At 43.7% G+C, this 21758-nt stretch overlaps 1 protein-coding gene across 1 annotated transcript in view; it reads right to left on the minus strand.

The window, feature by feature from the left end:
* RGS5 (regulator of G protein signaling 5) overlaps positions 1-21495 on the minus strand; it is a 51251-nt gene extending 29756 nt beyond the window's left edge. The window contains exon 1 of the mRNA XM_045982879.1: positions 21348-21495. Within this exon, the coding sequence (XP_045838835.1) occupies positions 21348-21391 (44 nt within the window). The 5' untranslated portion in view covers positions 21392-21495. The remainder of the gene's footprint in view (positions 1-21347) is intronic.
* Between the last annotated feature and the right edge of the window lie 263 nt (positions 21496-21758).

The following is a 21758-nucleotide window of genomic DNA, read 5'->3' on the forward strand; positions in this document are numbered from 1 at the left end:
TTCTTTATCCATTCATCTGTTGATGGACATCTAGGTTCTTTCCATAGTTTGGCTATTGTAGACATTGCTGCTATAAACAAACTGGGGGTTGCTGGGGGGAGGTGGGATTGGGAGAGGGGGAGGGGGCTATGGACATTGGGGAGGGGAGGCGAACCATAAGAGACTATGGACTCTGAAAAACAACCTGAGGGTTTTGAAGGGTCAGGGGTGGGAGGTTGGGGGAACAGGTGGTGGGTAATAGGGAGGGCACGTTTTGCATGGAGCACTGGGTGTTGTGCAAAAACAATGAATACTGTTATGCTGAAAAAAAATAAATAAAATGGGAAAAAAAAAAAACAGACCTGCTATGTACATCGACGAATCAAAAAACGAACGAGTGAATTGAATTTCTACCTAAGAGTAAAACTACATTTCCGGTTAAGTGATATACTGGGGTGGGGCGCAGAAGAGGTCCCTGAGAACTGGGCTATGTTTCATTTGAATCTCTGGGTGGGAGAGGTTAAAAGCCACTGAGTGACTACAATGACTCTCAAGTAACTGAATTCAATCGCAGAGTCAACTGAATTCAATTGCTCGCGGTTGAAGAGGTCGAGAGCCAGGTAAGGCTCAAACTGAGCATGCACATTCCGTCCCTCACGCCAGACCCGGCAATACTCCAATGAGAAGGGGCGGGGAAGGCGATGACAACCACTGACAGTCTGATCAGAATCTACTGTGAGACCATAATGTATCAGGACTTAAAAGAAACAGAAATAGCCAAGAAGCTAGACCAGTCCTGTGGTTGGAAGACTGTCCGTCATCACAGGCAGGTTTCGTGCTGGACTGCAGACCTATCTTGGGAAGACTCAGGAGGAAAGACAAGATGGAGGACCTCTGGGAAGTACAGACCAGGGATTTTACATTTCCCAAAGAGGTGTCCCTACCAGTCCCATCTCAAGGACAATCCAGTTTAAAGTCAATTCTGCTTAAATCTGTGTCGCAGATGCCCCCTGCTGGTCATGGGAAGGTGTGCGTGTTTTCGGAGAATGAACCTTGAGAGCAGACCTCTGTGCCCCAGACTGCTGCCTTCTGAAGAAACACCACAAGACTAAAAAGGACATGCCCTTTCCTGGCTCCTAAAGAATAATGAATACCCAGAAAAGATAAACAACAGTTTCTAAAACACTTGTTGGCAACAGTCCGCATGGCTGGAGCGTACTCCATCCACCAGAGTCAGCTGATCTGAGACACAAAGGAAAAAAATTAGCTCCTCTGAGTTCCTGTGGTCCAGGTGTGAATCCTGTAGACAGAAGCCAAGCTGAGGCTGACAGAGAAAAGGGAGCCCAGAGGGTATGTGTGCACTGGGCAGGACCCATCTGGAAACACTGATTTGGTGGAAAACTAGAAAAGCCTTCTTGTTGGTGGCTGTTTGAAAGCTAGGGATGAACAGAGTTTGTTATTCACTGAGCGCTCATGAGAAGTAGGGGTTAGTGACCTTGAAGACCCTTAGCAAGATATAAAGAAGGATCCGCAGACAATAATGTCAGTTCAGGAACTAAAACTCTCAACTCCCCAGGATCCTCGGAACATGGTCTTTTAAAATCAAGACCAGTTTTCAAGTGCAGGGAGAAAGCTGTGCCGGGTCATTATGGTAGAGAGAGAATGTATCCGTTTCGCATCCACCATTTTCCTGAATTAACCTACTTCAATCCGAACTATAGACAAGTCACTCATTGCTTACATTCTAGCTCCTACCTTGATGGCCCCTGATTAACTTGTTATCTGCAGGTCCCTCAAGACAAACCACAGTGAAGACTAGGGAGTCAACCAGGGTACTTATTTAAATAAACTGACTTTATTTCATAGGATCACAGAAGAAACAGAAAGAACTGGCCTCAGCAGAGTTCTCCTTTTGCTCACTTATTTATTCAACAAATTATTAAACACTTGTCATGTGCCATAGTCTATTATAAGTTTTGAAATCCCCAGTGGAACAAAAAAGTAAGATCCTCTCATGGAGTTTATACTGTAGTTGAATAAGCTAAACACAAAACAAGGAACCAAAACAATGAAATGAAAAATGTCAGCTCGTTGTAATCACTACAGTGTGACCTTATGTATGTAGGAATTAGCTTCAGTCACAAGCCCTAATAAGGAATTCACATTGTACTGGTGGTCAGCAAGCTTTCTAGAGAGATCATGCTCCAGGGGTGATTGCTGTAGGTGTCTTGGCTATCCTTACTGATTGGGATCAACGTCTGATGCTTTGCCAGTTAGCAGAATATGCTAGAAATGAGTTTTTACATGGAGGCTTGTTCCTTACATAATGGGCTCTCTCCAGTCACAATAATGGCATTCAAGTCATGTGGACTTGTGGCCTATTGTGGAAACCCCCACCTATTTTACAGAAAGGTTATACAAATGGAATTATCTCTTCATCCTTAGAGATGGCACCTATAGCTTGATCCCTAAAAGAGTCCTACATTCAAGCCTTGATTCTGAGACTCCTTGTTGCCTGATACTACCTACAAGGGTACCAGAATCCTACCTCAGAGTACTATTGTCCGACTGAAACTTTCCTCCAAGTTGTGGCTAGAGCACAAAGAATGAGGACTTTACTGACTTTACTGAGATTAGAGGACAAGTTGTAAAAACATTGTGCACCAGCTTCTTGAAACTTCTTTGCCTAAGTAAGTTTGGCCCAACTGCGTTTCCCTATATGTATGGTGGTCTTGCTTTCATAAGCCAGTAGTGTAATTGTGGAGAAAGAAGCAACCATCATCCATACCTAGCCATCAATAGCTACATTTACCTACCGAGAAGGACTGGATAGTTGGATATGAATAAATTGATTCAGGTTAGTTTTCAACAGCCACTTACTATCTGTGTGACCTTATACAAGTTATGTAATATTTCCTGGTTCCACCAGCTGTTATAAAAGGATAACATTAGTGCCTTTGGCAAAAAAGTTTCTATGAGGGGTGCATGAGATAAAGTACGTAAAAATTAGCACAGTGCCTGGAACATAAATGGCATGCAGTATATGGTGCTGGTGGTCAACATCGTCACCAGCGTCATCATCCTCACTACCGTCACCGTCATCACCATCACCATCACCGTCACCACCATCATCACCAGCATCATCATCATCACCACCACCGTCACCACCATCGTCATTATCGTCACTACCATCACCGTCATCACCATCACCATCACCACCGTCATCACCATCAACACCAGCGTCATTATCGTCACCACCACCATCATCATCATCACCATTATTACCATCACCACCACCTTTACCAAAATCATCACCATCACCATCACCATCGTCACCACCATCATCACCATCACCACCATTATTACCATCACCACCACCATTACCAAAATCATCACCACCACCATCACCACCGTCACCACCATCGTCATTATCATCACTACCATCACCATCATCACCAGCGTCATCATCGTCACTACCGTCACCGTCATCACCATCACCATCACCACCGTCACCACCATCAACACCAGCGTCATCATCGTCATTATCATCACTACCATCACCATCATCACCACCACCATCATCATCAACACCATTATTACCATCACCACCACCTTTACCAAAATCATCATCATCACCATCACCATCGTCATCACCATCATCACCACGGTCTTCGTTACCTACTTATGAAACTTCATCTTATACCACCGAGCATTAAAGTTTGTAGCAGTTTCCTTTAACCCTGGGGTTGTTAGTATTTGATCACTTTAAGCTCATTTTCTCTTGGTTGGATGAAAGAACTCCTCGCTGTGAAAGGCGAAATGAAAAGGAGTTACTTATGTCCACAATTTTAAAATGGAGCCAAGGGGACGCCTGGGTGGCTCAATGGGTTAAAGCCTCTGCCTTTAGCTCAGGTCATGATCTCAGGGTCCTGGGATCGAGCCCCGCGTCGGGCTCTCTGCTCAGAGGGGAGCCTGCTTCCTCCTCTCTCTCTCTGCCTGCTTCTCTGCCTGCTTGTGATCTCTGTCTGTCAAATAAATAAAATCTTTAAAAATAAATAAATAAAATGAAATAAAATAAAAGGGAGCCAGGAGGCCATTAAAGAATTGGGCCTTGGGGTGCCTGGGTGGCTCAGTGGGTTAAAGCCTCTGCCTTCGGCTCAGGTCATGATCCCAGGGTCCTGGGATCAAGCCCCGCATCGGGCTCCCTGCTCAGCCGGGAGCCTGCTTCCCTTCCTCTCTCTCTGGCTGTCTCTCTGCTTACCTGTGATCTCTGTTTGTCAAATAAATAAATAAAATGTTAAAAAAAAAGAATTGGGCCTTATACACGTTCTCATAGTATGCAATCATGAACCTTCAACTGGGCCAAACTGCAAATATTCCAAGGACTCAGCTTGAACACCTGTGACTTGCTATAGTAAGAGCTTTGGCTTGGTGCTCTCCTTAGCAACCAGTTATGTTCAGCAAGATTTGTTTCCTGCCACCAACACCAATAGAAATTCTTTGTAAACACCATATATAAGCATTCCCTTTTGTCTTTAAAAATCCCTGACTTTTGTGCCCTGGTTGAGAGGGGATGGGATGGAAACAATGCAGTTTGCTCTGTTACCGGAACTTGTATTTTCTGAGTGGCAATTCTGAGACCCCAAATAAAAGCTTTTGTTTTAGTGTAGCTCTGCCTCTTTTCTTGGTTGACAATGCCTTCAACATGACTTTGTTGGCGAAATGGCAAAGATACCAAAGTGAGAGAATGAGGAAAAAATCAGAAATAATTCCTGGTGGCCCTACTCTGGGGAAGACAGGAGGAAAGCTAGGTGTAAAAAGCCAGGAGGGTCTTAGCAGTGACCAAAAACAGAAGTGAGGGCTTGGCTCGCCTATAGGTGGTGTGGAAAGGTTGATCTTTGTGGCACCCTGTTTGCTCCCTGTTGGCCCAAAGCAGGTTGCTAGAGCCCAGTCCTATTTGATGATGTATCCTCCCCCTCAGTCATCTGGGGGAGAAACACTCGGTCTCCCCAGATCCCTGACATATCCAAGTGTGGAAGGTGATGTGGTCACTGGCCTTTCATTTCAACAACATAATCCCCACATCTAGGTGCATGCTCTCCACCTGGCCAAGAGATCATGATGTAGGAAACAAAGGCAGAAGAAAAATTATGGAATTTCCTTACTACCTACAGCTTCTTGACAAGTCTTTGAAACAGGCAGAGTGACATTTCTCAGGGAACACAGCTGCCTTGATGCTCAGGGCAAAGGGCAGTTGTAGGCCTCATCCCAGGATCCCATGGATCTACTTTAACATAAGGAAATTCCTTTGGAAACTTCATCTCTACCTCCCAAGATACCTGTCGGCAATCATTACCTAACAAATGGCCCACAGACACACATCTGAGAGTCTCATGACTGAGTTTTTACTAAACAGTAACAAATGGCCTTTTCCTAACAATAGCTAGCCTCCTCGGGATCCTGGAAACCTTGCTTCCAAAATACCTGGGAGGTCATCACTACCCCTAACTCTGTCTTAACTTGAGAGTATGTAATGGTCCACTCCTCATGACCCCAGTGCAGTTCTTTCTGCCCAGGGGTCTTGTCTCTGTGCTCCAATAATATCACCTTTTTGCACCAAGGACGTCTCAAGAATTCTTTCTTGGCCATCAGCTTTGAACCCTAATGTCTTTCCTACATCAGTCACTCCTCACAGCAAATAGGCAGAAAGCAGGTGATCTGCAGCAATTCTTAAAGGTAACAATATGTTTATGGAAACAATACTCTGCATACCATATTAATTTACTAAAGCATTAATTCATGTTTTCTTCTTCATGGAGTTTTTCCTCTTACTTTCAAGAATCTATTTTCCCTGAATTGCAATTCTGAGATAATGCCTGAGGTAACTAGGGCTTTGTGCTTTCTTACCTCTGAGGGAGCCCTCTGAGGGAGGGCGAAAGCCGGTGTTAATGGAAGGTAGTGTTCCATGTCTGGCCTTTGTTTTCCAAGACCCTAAACTCACTGGGGAGATATGCTGGCTTGTCCCCAAAAAGGAGGACTTTTTACCACTTTTAATGAGTGGTAAAAGAAGAAGCAGGAAAAGAGAGAGGGACAAGAGAACATTCCTGAGACAAGGTCAGAGGACTACAGTTCAGTGTTCTACAACTCCTCAAATCTCCACCTTCATCCACCACACACCTTTGCAGGACTCCAGGGAGGTGGTAGGACCACAGAGGGAGAGAGAGGGAGAGAGAGGTGCCTATAAGAACTGACCTTTAGCACCAGAGCTCCTGATTTCATCCGAAATGATCTCCAAACCCAAGCAAGGGGCTGAAGAGTGGCTTCAAGGCATGGTGAAGCTTCAAGCAAAGAACATAAATAATGATGTATCCATTTTAAACTATCCAAAACCAGTCACCTGTATGTGTGAAAAAGCAGCCCCCGCACAAACACAAGACTGCTTAAATTAAAACAGTAAGTGTTCAGGAGAACTCAGTCACCATGTGGTGATGAAACCATGGGGATAGTGAACTATATGTGGCAAAATTTCCATTGCTGAAAAAAAGTCATCAAGAAAAGACAAGCAACTAGCTGTTTTGGAAAATTTAAGTCATATGGAACCACCTGGATCTGACCAGATGATCTCATACGACACTTTCCAGATCTCAGTTCCATGATTACAGGGACAAATAACACTTGAATTGTGTTCAATCTCTTCCCTGTACTTGGCAAAGAAAATGTCCACCTCCCAACTGTGGCAAAATCCTCTCCCAGGTTGCATAACCGCAAAATCCGTAAAGCAATGAGGCTGTTCCTGGAGGGACAACAAAGTGAAGTATTGGGCTCTTACCCATAACCAAATTGATACCAAAACTAAAAGGCAAGAGATAGAATAGCATAGTGGTTAAGGGCACAGAGCCAAATCATCCAGATTTATCTTACTACATATTTGACTTTTGGCAAGTTTTTAAACCTTACCTTAAAAGGTTTTGGTAAGGTTTAAAAACTTAAACTTCTCCTCAGTTTTCTAATCAGTAAGATGGAGACAATAATGGTACCTACTTCATAAGGTTCTTATGATGATAAAAGGAGTTACTATAATGAAGCACTTACATTAATGCCTGGTGTATTTGCCATGTCCCCATAGCAGGGATGATGATGATGATGATTTACTAAAAATCCTGTGCCAATGAAGGAAAATGTCTATCTTATTCCTGCTGGTCTCTCCATTATCTCCCAAGCACATCATTATCTCCCAAGCACATTATCTTCCTCTCCCTCCATCCGTATGGCAATTTAAATCTGTTCTAATACTCTGGGCCCCAAACAAATTTCTCTTTTCCTAAAACCTGGTAACTACCCCAGCCTAGACTGCTTTCTGTCTTCTCTACTATAAAATCACAAAATAGAGTCATGCTCAGGGGATCTTAGAGGGCTTTTAATTTGCCCTTCTCTTACTTTAAAAGAGGAAAAACTGAGGTTCATAGAAATTAAAAGGTTTTTACAAGATCTCATCCCAAGATTTCTAATAAGTTACAGCAAGGGATAGAACACATTTTTCCTGCATAATCATGGACAGCACATTTTCACACAAGGGCTGTCAGCCCCCATGAGTGTACATCTAAGAGCTCCAGATGTATGTACTTCCGGTGAGATAGCAATCTTCTTGGGGGTGAGTACCATGTCTTACTTTCTTGGTCTCCCAGAGCATCTTGAAATTAACTCAGTACACTAAAGTTCTATAACTCCGAAGGGCACAGGTCTGCACTCCTTGAGCTTATATTCCAACTCTTACTTACCAGCTGGATAACTTTGGGCAAGGTACTTAAATTCTGAGCCTCCATTTTTCTATGTAAAATGGTGATAATACAGTTTCTGCCTCATACATATGTTCTGAGGCTGAATAAATCAATGCATTAAAATGTTCAGAATAGCACTTGGAGCAGAGTAAATTTCTGTAAGAGTTACCTCTTCTTATTTTTTAAAATAATTTTTATTTTGTTATGTTAGTCACCACACAGCACATCATTAATTTTTGATCAGTGTGTTTTTGATGCGGTGTGTTCCATGATTCAGTGTTTGCGTATAATACCCAGTGCTCCATGCAGTATGTGCCCTCCTTAATACCCATTGCTGTGCTCACCCATCCTCCCACCCTCCTCCCCTCTAAAACCTTGGGTTTTTTTCGTATTTAATTTATTTATTTGTCAGAGAGAGAGAGAGAGTGCACAAGTAGGGGGAGCAGCAGGCAGAGGGAGAATCAGGACTGAGCAAGAAGCCTGATGTGCAACTTGATCCCAGAACCTTGGGATCATGACCTGAGCCGAAGGCAGACACTTAACCAACTGAGCCACCCAGGCAACCCTAAAATCCTGTTTGATTCCTGGAGTCCACAGTCTATCATGGTTCATCTCCCTCTCTGATTTCCCCCCCTTCATTTTTACTTTCCTTCTCCTAATGTCCTCCATGCTATTCCTTGTGTTCCATAAATAAGTGAAACCATATGAAAATTATCTTTCTCTGTTTGACTTATTTCATTCAGCATAATCTCCTCCAGTTCCATCCATGTTGATGCAAATGTTGGGTGTTCATCCTTTCTGATGGCTCAATAATATTCCATCGTATATATGGACCATATCTTCTTTATCCATTCGTCTGTTAAAGGGCATCTTGGGCCCTTCCACAGTTTGGCTATCGTGACCATTGCTGCTATGAACACTGGGGTGCAGATGGCCCTTCTTTTCACTACATCAGTATCTTTGGGGCAAATGCCCAGTAGTGCAAGATTTACCTGTTCTTATTATCCTTTAATTACATTTGCTCTACTATTTCTAGCCCAGCATTTGCCCATGGATGTTGGTTATTAAATATTCATTGGCTGAATGGAATGGAAAGGAATGGAATAGGATGGAATGAAATGGAACAGAACAGAATAGAATATGTGCAACAGAGATCTGTTTGGTTAACATGCAAGGTCAGCTGCTTTCAGAAGGCCTCCACCATAGAATATCACAACTAATTCTGAGGGCACAGAGAAGGTACATTGCTGGAAAAGACTCCTATGGAGAGACACAGAAAGCCAATCTGGAGATGCCTGTTGCTTCTTGGCGTGGCTCAGAGTTACACTGTAGTATCACCACTTTTGTGCTGCTATTTAAAAATGAAAAAAAAAAGAGTATTGTTTTTCCCAGGCATTGGCTACTCCCTACCCATGGGTTCCTGTGGAAATGGAAATATTTCCCATGCTTTCAAGGCCTGTCTTTGACACATTCATCACTCAAGAGTAGGTTATTGGGGGTGATGAAAGAGGCCATGGCGGGGGGGAAGCAGACAGGATACAAGCAGATTACTTCCCTTTGACCTTCAATTCCCTGTTTTATTCAAAATATTGTTGGCAAGATTTCTGGACTTTTGGTAATTCAGTTTGGAAGCCAGATAATGAATAGTGGGAACATCATCCTCAAGTTGAGGAAGAGAGAAATTTATGGTTTATTTTGAGTTCCCAAAGTGGAGGGGTCAGCGGCATTCCCACGACAGCGTCTCTTACACTGGTGTGACTCATAGCCTTTGAACATCTTCATGTCATTCTGCTCGAAATTATAAAGAAGAATTCATAGACCAAAAGTTTCTAGTCGTACACGGCCCCTGCCTTATTTAAACTTATTTTATATATTATAAAAAAGGACATAAAGTAGGCATTAAAGGGTATTGAAGAAGAAAGAAAGGAAAGAGAGGCAAAATAAAATTTGCAAGGCCCTTACTCAACAGTAACATGTGCCCCATCACTTAGTAAAAACTATGTCTCCCAGGATGCAATTTGTCCTCTCACGGTGACCTTATGTAACAGATCCAAACTCATTATCTCAAATAATCAGAAAGACTGGATTAATGTTTCTCTTTGCCAAATGAATAAAAGGGTTTGTTGAGCAAAATAATGACCTCAGTGTGAGGAAAAAGAGGACTATTTCTTGTCCGAAGCACCAGATTTGATTTCATATCATTTCTTCTCTCCCTCCGCCAAAATATTGTAACAATCCCTTATCATCCTCAAGATTTCTGTTTTCGAGAACTATCCAGTTACTGATTCATATGCTCATTTCCATGTTCATTCACTTATCAGGCTTGAATAGAGGAACCCCCATCTTTCAGGCACTGTACCAGAACGTAGGGGAGTATTTTACAAAATTAAGAAGAAACTGTTCCCACCTCAAGTAGCTTTCATTTTACAAAGAAGGTACGTCTGTATAGTTTTATTGGGATACAGCTATGGTACAGTGGACTACCCCCTAGATTTGAAACTAGCACATGGGACCGTGGGCCAGACATTTAAATTATCTGTGTCTCTGGGGCACCTGGATGGCTCAACTGGTTAAGCATCCAACTCTTCATTTCGGTTTGGGTCATGATCTCAGGGTCCTTGGATCGAGCCCCATCAGACTGTGCTCAGTGAGGAGTCGGCTTAGGATTCTCTGTCTTTCCTTCTCCCTTTGTCCCACCCCCTGCTTGCACACATAAATAAAATATTTTTAAAAATTATCCGTGCTTTTTCATTGGTGAAACGGGAATGTTAATAACATCTGCCTTGCAGGATTAGGATAAGAATTAAAACTGTCAAATACCTAATCCAAGTTGAATCTGAGGAAAGTGGGTGAAAAAGTGGTATGAACTAGAAGGAAGATGAAAAAAGTTCTGTGAGTGAGAGCTCAGAGGATGGAGGGCTAGCTTCTCCCCAAGGGAGAAGCAGAGAAACTCTCCCCAAGGGGTAGATGCTTGAGGATGGGTGATTTGACTGGAAAATTGTGTGACCACGGAGGACAGGGAATTAGTCTGCATCCTGACACAGGTGTTTGCTTCCTGAATCTCTTCCAGCTCCCCAAAGATCCTTCCCAATATTTAATACAGAAGTCCACATTTTCCTAAGACAATTTCCTAAAAATTCCAAAGAAGCTTTCAAAGTCTGTGAGTGTGATGCAGGGTCATAATCCTGGACACTTCTCTCCAGTAGGCTACAGCGTTCCCTCACTTTCCTCCCAGAGAGAGATGCTGTCTGCCCTGCGGACCTCACACACCAGGAACGGAAGAGTGGGGGCACCCTAAATTACGTGGTTGCTGGGATAGGATGGGAGCTGCTAAGTTAGAGATCTGGGCTCAGGATAGACACAAAGACCAGGAAGCAAGCAGATGGTCACCTAAGGTGCCACCAGAAAGATGCAAAAGTGGGCGTCGCTGGGCTGAGCACCCTCCTCTAGCCTGAAAGCAAGAGGGACTGGAGACAAATGCATGTGTAACTGTATGTCTTTCAAATCCAAGTCACAGCTCTTAGGAGACCATCAGATATAACACACAGCAAGGGAAAAAAGACCTGAGGACCAGGGAGGTGCTAGGGACATGCCACAGAACATAGATGGGAAGAACAATGTCTTCTAAACGGTATAAATGATCTAGTTAAAGCCTTGAGACATGGCCTGCCACTGAGAAATATTTACTCCAGATGACAGAAAAACAATCTACAAGGCATTGATACAGGCACAGATGAAGAAGGGGAGCTGGGAGGGGAACTTGTCTCATGTGGTTTTGGGTGCTTTACAGTTCCCTGTTCTAGCCCCATTCTGAGATTTGGCTGCAAAGTTTTCCCCAGTTGAAGATGATTAAGAAAAATTGCACACTAAGAGAAATCACGCATATCCAGCCAACTTACTGGTTTACTCACTACATCTAGTACATAACCTTATTTGGTGCACATAAGAATCCCATGAAGAAAGTATAAATATTACCCCCACCTTGCAAATGAGAAAACTGAGTTACAGAGAAGTTTGGGGATTTGCCCAAAATAACCTCATAAATGACAATGGTAGGAGTCAAACTCAATCTCATTTCAGCCCCTGGGCTCTTAACTGCTATGTAATGAGCCTGTCTTAAGCGGTTCAGTTATCCTAATTGGCAGCTCTATGCAGCTGGTACGTAGTAATGGGGAAACATTTTTTTTTTTTTTTACCTAAAGACAACAGTTTGTTTGGTAACCAAAACCTTTTGAAAGATATTGTCTATGGAAGAATAAGTATTTTAAAAGTGAAGACACACAAAATCCATAAATTAAAGTCTATCAGATAAAATAAAATAAAGGTGGAAAGTCAATCTGCAGATCTTGAATTAGTTCCAACTCTAAACAGCTAGGTGATCTTGGACAAGTCACCGGAACAGGTCTGGAACTGTTTTCTCACCTGTGAAAGAAAGAATTTGTCTAGAACCCTGATCTTATTCTCGGGCTGTGATTCTGAGTTGGTGGTGTGAGAGAGGAGAGAAAAAGAAAAAAATCACATCTCCTCTCAAGGAGCAGAATTCATCCATTCCAGGCATTCGATTTTACTGCATGCATCTGGGCAGTCAAAATGTGCAAGACACTCATTTCTAGACTGTCATAATCATTCGTTGTCTTAGTTCTTCTTGCCCTTTTCTTGCTCGTAAGCCAGGACCCTTTTAGTAAAATGTATTCCATGAGAAGCCGATGAAAGTTCCATATTCCTTCCCTCACTGCAGGCCGGCCTCTGCCACTCATTTTGGCCTGATTACAAACCTCAGGGTGCTGTGTGTACCAGGAAGGGAGACAAAGGTTAAGCTATTCTTACTGAATCTGGAATATAAAAGTTAGAAGGCAATTAAAAAAAAATCTAAAAGTCTTTTGAAACTTCAGCTGAGAATTTTGAGAAAATCCCAACTCACAGACGGATCTTCCCTTGATGTTGCCAGCTGAAGGGGAAAGTGTAAATGTTCACCATGAGGGTAGGAGACATATTTGTCAGAGAAGGAAAAAATCCCCATCGATCCACATCCCTTTCTGTGAACAGCTTCACTTTCAGTTTACTTACAGGGGTCTCTGATTCCAACAGATCTTTTCTTTCCATGTTATAAAAATATCCGGGGTGTGTGTGCACGTGTATGGACATGCACGCAGGTTCAACCGACATACATGTTTTTAGATTTGGGGATTCAGAAACGGATTCTGGTAGCTTGTCATTCAGAAAGCACCAGCACCAGACTGTAGACAATGGGCGCTCCCGAGAAAGTCTTGAGAATAACGTACGCTGTTGACCTTGTCCTGAAGCGCACGGGTCATCCCGTCCCGCGGCCTTGAACTCAGGTATCTCTTGTAAACTATGACTTCAAATACACTGCCAAACACAAGAAACCACTCTGTCAGCGGAACATCTTGATTCTTTCTAAATTTCCCGAATCCCCTCAGACAAGTGCCTCATCTAGAAACAGATGTTCTGCACAAGAAAATGTCAAAAAGTAGTAGCTTGACCAAAACAGCTCCACACACTTCACTACCGATAATAAGCACTTACAGAGCAGTGCACTTTACATTTTTCAGCTACTTGACTGCAAGCTGCTTCTCCTCTGGCTCTGAGAGGGTAGTTCCAACGCCATTCTACAATGTAGAGTGGTGAGGAGCTGAGTGAGATTTTTCCAGATGGGCTAGGTGTTGCTTGAGAAGTGTCTGGGGAAGCAGTCAGATAGGAGAAGGAACGTGTAAACTCTAGACACGTGACCTTAGCCTCATTTGCTCTTCATGGAGCCATTGTGATGATCGAACACCTACTGCCCAAAAGATTGCCTGGGTGAACCCTTTCAACCCTGGAACATTTCCTCTTTGAAGGAGAAACAAAGACAGGCCAAGTTATTGTTATCTCCACAGGGCAAAGGAATAGAATTATCTGCGAAGAAATGCCCTGTCTGGACTTTCCAGGAGCACTCTGGTCAGAGTGAATCAACCCAGTAACATGCACATGAGCTGGGTTGATGACACATGCGTCCTGTGAGTAGGTTGGCTACACCTTCAGATTTTCCACGAAAGACACAGTTTCTAATGCCTGCAATGGAGGCAAGCTCCATGTCCTCATGTAGGTGGAAATTACAGTCACGGTGCACTATGTGCCTGGTATGGATCCATGCAGTCCCCAAAGCAGTCCCCACGTTGCTTTGAGAATTGCTGGGACTCCAGGATCTGGGGACTCCAGGATCTACTCAGGTGGTAGATGAAGACTGTTTAAATACATAAAGGACTAGAAATCCTGATTCACCCTTCTCATTCCAGCCTCAAGGATGGAAACTCTTTCACTGCTACCGTGAAGGGTGAGTCTCATTCTGGGCAGCACTGGGAAGGAAGGGCATGAGTGGGCCACTCTTCCCATTGGAGAAAAAAGTGACCTAGTGTGAAAGCATTCAACGGAACCCCATCCTCAAGACCAAGCATGTCTGTGTCCTTAAATCCCATTTGCCTGCCTGCCCTCCAGGAGCTTACACTCTTGAGATTAACTGTAAACAAAGTACAAAAATCACAGGCTGTTAGAATCCATGATCTTTGAACCTAAATTACCCTTGAATTTATAAGAAACTGAAACCATCTTTCCCTTTCATGGAATTCCTCAAAATTAGAGTCACATTCCACTGCCCATAAATATGTATTTTTGACAAGCTGAAAGTTTATTCTGAATGCATCACAAGTATTTTTTTAAAGAAATATGGGGTTCTTAATTTAGTCCTTTGAGATCCAAAGTGCCTGGAAGAAAATTGCCCATTTTTAAGTGATTGTTGCTTTCAAGCTACATCCAGAACTTAGTTCCCTGGCCTTCCTGTGGGTTTGGGATGAGATGCAAAATTCAAATAGAAGTACAATCTCTCCTCAAAATGCATGGCATCCAAATTAAGGGCAATAAAGTAGTGAGGCCGGAAGCAGGGGAGAGGATCACAGAATTGTCTCATCACTATTACAAGTCTGGTTGATGAGGCCAGGAGAAGCACCTGATGGAGGACTCACCCTCTGCTACTTAGCAGAGGCCAAGGTTATAGCTCAGGACACCTGCACTCCCCACCCAGGACCCTTCCCATGTGTTATAGCCTTTTACACTTGCATCTAAAAATTCTGTGTTCTACAGGGCGCCTGGGTGGCTCAGTCGGTTAAGCACCCGACTCTTGATTTTGGCTCAGGTCATGATCTCAGGGTCCTGAGATCGAGTCTTGTGTTGGGTTCCTAAGATTCTCTCTCTCTCCCTCTGCTTCTCCCTGACCCCATGCACATGTGTGCTTTCTCTTTCTCTTAAAAAAAGAAAAAAGTAAAAATTCTGTGTTCTACAAATAATGGCAAGAAAAAGAGAAATAAAAGACAGGAGTCCTATTGACTAAGGAGAAATTTAAGGGTCTCTCAACTAATCCCAAAGTGTGTGCCTGGGTTTTATGTGTTATCTGCACTGGGGTGGAGATTTGGGGCTGTCTTTCAGTCCTTGGGGGGGGCGTTGTGGGCAGGGTGACTGGACGTGAGCTAGCTCAGCAGGGGGCCCCCGCTCCACCACCAGAAGTAAAGTAACAGGGTAAGGATCTGCACCCCAGCAGGCTTCCAGCCCCCCGCATGGTGCACAACCTTCAGTAGAGGAGGGAAGACCGGCAGGCTCTTTGAGAGGCTGTTCCTGGCAGTGAAGGGACATGAAGAGTGGGAGAAAGGGCACGGGAAGCAAACCCCTCAGGTCAGCATTGCTTGTGAACAGTGCACCCTGCCTTGCCACACCTGCTGTCAATCACTTCATAGTAAGATTGCTGATGTCTCCCTACCAGGTAAAAGCAGTCTCTAGGTGTCCTTAAGGACATTTGCAAGAAGCGCTTTTACATAACGGAGCCCAGTTAATTGTAGAAAGAGCACTAGATCAATGGGTAGCGCTTATCTATTTAATAATAATAAAATTCAGTAATGACAATAAAAAAGCGTGACCTTGGTTTGATCCTGTTCAAACAATCCAACTGCAAAAAGGCCATTGAGGATATTGGGATGCTCACCGGATGTTTACTAATACTAAAGAGTTATTCATTTTTAAGTATGATTTTGGTTTTTAATGTCTCTTAATATTTAGTAAAAATTAACATCTATTAATGTTTTGGAGAAAGTTGGTATATTTTTAGAGGAGATACCTACTGAAAGAATGATGGCTGACACCGTAAAAATACTGTACTATCTGAAACATCCATCTTTATTATTTAAAAAGACAAGGTTATGATGAGGAAGGATGAAAATAAATAAGTTTTATTGAAGACTTTGGCACATATTTGAGATTTAAATGATTTCCTGACTACCCATGAAGGGGGAAAGAAGGATGGAAGGAAATTAATTCTTTAATAGGGGATACAGCATCTATCCCAGACAAAAAAATATATCCTCATTTACAAATGAGGAAATGAAGCTCAGAGAGGTTTAGTGATTTCCTCCAGTTCACACAGCTAGGGAGTAACAGAGGAAGAGTTACCAGCACCCGGTTCTTTCTGCTCCACCTCCCTGCTGATGTTAAGGCAGGGGATAGACTGTGACCTTGCCTGGGTTTTCCTAAAACGTGAAATCTCAGGAGTTACTTCCTCAGGTAGTAGAAAACAGGCTTTCATTGTCTTTCTTCTCTGGGTGACTCACCCTTTAAAATATAGTGCAGGCTCAATGTTATCTGGGACCTGATTGCAGGCTTTAAAGGAAGACAGAGATAGGAAACTGCGATCTTCTGGCCTCCAGCCATAGTCTGGTTCCTGTTACTGAGAATTGATCCGAATTGATCCCGACCGAACTGATTAAAGTTTAGTTCCTTTGCTCTCTGGCCAGCAGGACAGACAAAAGCCACAACCATGAGCCACAGAAACATTAGCCCCGTCCCTAGATATCAGCTGTTCCTGAGTAGTGGCTTGTCTTTGCTAAAGAAGGAAAAAATGAGATAACCTTTCAAGGATCTTCCCAAACTTAAGATTCTGGGATCCAAAAGTATTGTGAATTGAGATCTGGTGTTTCAACATGGCCCAGACTGAAGGGAAGACTAGGAAGAGGCACCTCTTCAGAACAGGGGATGAAACCCGCGGGAGAACCCAGGACAGTAACTGCAGGAGGCAGAGCCGAAGTGATGGTTTCAGGAGCTTCACCAAGAGCTCCAGGCCCACCTCCACTAGGAACAAGATGACTCACCTGTTTAACAAAATTTTCCTAAGGAAGTTGCAGAAATGCTGGAGGCTCCTCTCCACCTTCCTCCCCTTCCCAACAGGACTCCCACTCCCTCGGGCGGGAAGTCCTCTTAGTTTTGGAGCAGACACTCTCTCCCCATCGTAGCCTCTAATAGCCCTGCTGATGTCCTTCCCTGACCCTTTGCAAGTAGAAGAAACACCAGGCCAAACTGGGAGCAACCCTGTCTTCTTCACTCGTTATAAATTTATTTGTGCATTCTCCTGACAAAATATTTATTAAGGGCCTACTATGTGCCAAGTACAGACTGTCTATTTAGTAAATACATTCTTTAGGTGATGGGGTGGGGGGCGGGGAGAATCTCTCTCCGCTGAGCAAATCTCTTCCATCTTCACAGACAGAGTGGAAGGGAATTGACAAGTCCCAAGGAAACAAGGTACAGGATGTGCTGCCCGGAGGTTAACTGATTAGAAATTCAAAGTTCCCTCCTTGCTTGCCTCAGACGGATAATGCAGAGCCGACCAAGAGGTGCTAACAGCAGCCAAGCTCGCTGGGCCCTTTCCCTTCCTTGACTCTGCACAGGCTCCTTGGGGGGTTGGCCCCTTGGAATGGCCTCTTCCTCCCGGCTCTTCTCCCATAGCCCTGGCAAACTTTCCTTCCTGAGGCTTCATTCATGAGCCTGGGTTAAGTACCGTTTATTGTAATTTCTTGCAAAGTTTCCCCGACCACCCGAAGCTCTCTGGGCCCCCATCCCAACTCCTCCCAGTCTTCCGCTTCTCTACACTCCATGCTTTTATCCTTCACAGTGGACCTCAGCACCGTGGACTCATTTCTTGCCAGCGGTCTCCCCAGCAGGGCTTCCTGCAATTTCCTTGAGAGCAGGGTCAGGGTCTTTCGTCTTTATGCCTAAGGCAAGTATGGAGCGTCGAAAGGCAATCCAGAGAAATGATCAATATTGTCTCATCAATAAGAATCCAAGTCTTTCCGGGCGACGCACCACCCCTCAATTTTACTGACTAGTCCCTTTACTTTCTTAACATAATAAAGTTTCGTGATTATATCAGAAGACTCGCTATGAGCCTTAGCAAGCTTTAAATTCCTACTTATTCCCAGAAAGCATGATCCTAAAGTTGGCTAGGGTCACTGCCACTCTCTCTGTCAGCTTCTTTGGTCATCTTTTACCTATTTTCACTGAGCTGTGACTTGTTTAAGTTCATTGCCGCCTTTTTTTCTCCACAGTGGGCCCAAGGATGTGTTCATACCTTTGAAAAAGCAGTATTTACTTAACCCTGCAGACCCAGGAACCTGGCCCACTCTGCAAGGTGCTTCCACGTGGCTTAACGACCTTAAACAATTAGTTGCTCAGTGGCCCTGCTTATTAGGTGACTTTCTACTCTAAATTACCCCCACGTAGGCCTATATATAAATTGGAAGAGGAGAAAAAATGGAATGTTTAGTAAAAATAGTAATAAATTAAAAAAACCAGAATGTCACCTTCCTCATTAACTTTCCACAGTTCCTGAAATTCCCAGCATTGCCACGAACTTGAGGTGACCAGACGCTCCCATGTGAACTGTGGACTGACAACATTTCACCACCAGCAGCGTTATAACCTTCAACAGAAATCAGAGCTACAGCAGACACCGACAGAGGTACAGGGCTTGTCACACTTGGTTACTATCCCAGGGGAAACTTTGTCAGTAGCTAAGTTTTCATTACTCTCTTATTCTCCTTTTTAGGTTAGCAGAGACTGTGAACTTGGTGACAGGACTTGTCAGCACTGAAAGAGAACAATTATATTAATCACCCTGACTGCCTTATATTATACTAACGGCTTTTTGGGGGAATCGTCTTAATAACACTTTTTATTTTGGACTATTTTTGTCTTTTGTGGAAGAGCCATGTTTACTTTAAACTTAAACTTGCTCAGAGAAGTTTATTTCAGAGAACCTAGAAATAAAACGCATCTTCAGAAGAAGCCTAACATTCAAAGTTGAAGACTGTGGGTGAAAAATACGAACTTGAATTGACTCAGCTTTTTAATTTTTCCACTGACTGTCACATTGCCACCAACACAGCACTGGTTTCAGTACGCCACGAGGCAGAAGTCTGGGGTGGTGGCCATTTGTTGCTCGTATGTTTGGATTACTGGTATCTCTGAATATATAAAAATGTGTGAGGTCCACTTTGGGTTTTTATAAGCTATAGTCTTCAGATCTAAAGAAAGAAAGAACAGTTCCTATGATTATGTCAAAGCTGACTCTGGCTTAATGCTTAATAGTGAACAAGCACTATTTTCTAGGATTGGATCTCCCGGCACATGGAGTGAATTTTGTTTTCTTGTAAATCATAATTGGAATCCTAGAGTAGGTTGCTTCTACCACCGCCATGATTTCAGCACAGGGCTGGGTTCTGGATGAGTTTTCATTAATCGACTCTTTTCTGCTCCTAAACGTTTAGGGAGAAATTCATCAGGATAAATTTCCCTTTAATTGCATCTCTTGCTAGCCGCTGAGTTAAACTGTGTCTTAAATATATTTAAGCTATGGCAGCGTGGGAAAGAAGGTGAGAAGACAGTCAGTCCAACTCTCATTGATTAAATGAGAACATAGAATCCCGGGGAAGTGAAAGAACTTGCTCATGGGTCCAAATTTAGATAATGACAAAACTGAATCTGCTTCTTACTCCTTTGCCAGTCCTCTTTCCACTACAATCAATCACAACATGTTAATCTGGTTTTTGTAAACTGAATTTTATGTCCAATGCAACTCTTTGGTACAGCTTTCCATTATAAACAGATTCGTTTTGTAAGCATATACGTTATCCTAATTAATGCTATACGACTCTTCAAACATCTTTATCTAAGTAAGCCCTGAGGTCCACCTCCATTCCTCCTGTAGTGTAGAGAGGGCCACTGGCAAGGTGGGAAATGAGAGACAGAGAGGAGAGCAGGGTTGGTAGGTTTGGATGCATTTGTTCAAGCACCGTGCTTGAACGAACAGGATAGATAGATAGTCTAGATTTTTCTCTAGAAAAACCAGGATAGATAGTCTCAGATTTTTCCACGAATGTGAGCTAACGGTTCCACAGTTCCACAATCCCATTTCTCCACAGCACTCCTCTCAGGCAGCATTTTAGTTGGAACTAAGATTCTATTTGCAGTGGAAATAGAACATGAGAAAAATTAATAAGAAACCAAAATTGCAAGATTCTACCACCAGCCTGTAAATTAAAAGCTTCAGGCAATCGAGGCAAAAAACGCTTGCTCCTTGGCCACCCTAAAGAATTTCACATGAACACTAGTTGTATCGTGGTAAGATTTCACTGTGCACTGAAAGGTAACAAAAAGCAATTCAGTGTTATGGCTGATTGTGAATCAGGTATAGAACAGTAAGAGGAGTCAGACCTGAGCTTCTGAGAGGCAAGAGAGATCACAAACAGCCCACTGAACGCAACCTTCTTAGGCAAACACTGCCAATGGCTTTAGGGACGCAGTTGGATTGCACAAGGGTCACTTTATTTCCTTTAAATGGTGAGAATTCAAACCAAGTGTAACCCACTCCATTCTTAGGAAATAAGATCCTCACTTCCCTGCATCAGTTAGGGTTGTTGGGTTGTTAGCCTGGATGCTTAGGATTCCCTCCAGAATATCATCCAGCTTAACGGATAACCAGAGAATCTCAAAGGTGTTTTCTCCTGTATTTAAAAGGAGAGTACTAGCCAGTAAATAACCTCTGTGTCCCAGGGGCTTTCTTCTCTCCAGGAATCCAGCTACTACGATCTAATGGGATCAAGAAACCAAGAACAATGAGAAACCCCTCTCCTCACTGCAAACCGGCCTCCTTCTCTCAGTCCACGTGCACCAAGTAATACAGGCCTACATTTACACAGTCCTAGGCTGTGCCAGGCTGTGTGCTCAGAGTTTAAGATCCAGGAATGCGTTCAGTCCTAATACCCAGCCCCTGTGGTAGATGCTCCCAGCATCTCTGTTTCGCAGAGAAGGAAACTGAAAGACAGAGAGAGTAAATAAATTGCCCAGCCCCACAAAACAGTAAGTAGGAGAGTCAGGATTCAAAGGCAGGCAGTATGATGTTGGAATCCGTTCTCTTAATCATGCACTCTTTGACCCTGACCAGGCACCCATGGCCTCGGTATCTCCCCGGAGGAAATGAGATCTGGATACGAAATGGTGCACGAGACAGCCCCTGTCGGATCTGCCTCCCACAGCTCAGGTCCTACAAGTGTCAGTGCTGTTGGCAGAGAGGAGACAAGCCCCACTCTACAATCACACACCTGCTTCAGAACGAACAGCACCGGCTCTCTATCACCCCTGGAAATCCACCCCCCTGCCCCTCAGCAAAGATTCTGGTTCTCTCTCTCTCTTAAGCCAAAATAACTTGGTTCTCACCTTTCCAGGCATGAGTGGGGCAAAGCTGCGAGTCCTTTGCACATTTTGGCAAGTGGCTAAGCTCCTCAGTTTTGAGCACAAATTCTGAACAGCAGAGCGAGACTCTGAAAACTTCTCAAGTGTCTGGGATGGCCTTTCCCTGTGAGGAATATATAGAGGCTCTTTGCCAGCCCTCTCTGCTCCCTGGACCAATCCAGACTTTAAAGGAAATCACAGGCTGGGATGCAGCCGCAGCTGTGGGAGCTGCAGGCTGGACTCCTGTCTCTGCAGCCTTAGGCTTCCGTCTGCTCTGGGAGGATGCTCGTTGTGCCGGGGCAGGGCAGGTCCCTCCTGCGTGGGTCATTTATGTTTTAACGTGTAAACGTGAGCCATCCACAGAGCAGCATGCCTTGGGCTGCCCCAGATCTGTCA

Source organism: Meles meles, chromosome 17 (assembly GCF_922984935.1).
Source record: "Meles meles chromosome 17, mMelMel3.1 paternal haplotype, whole genome shotgun sequence".
In the NCBI taxonomy this organism is placed as follows: domain Eukaryota; kingdom Metazoa; phylum Chordata; class Mammalia; order Carnivora; family Mustelidae; genus Meles; species Meles meles.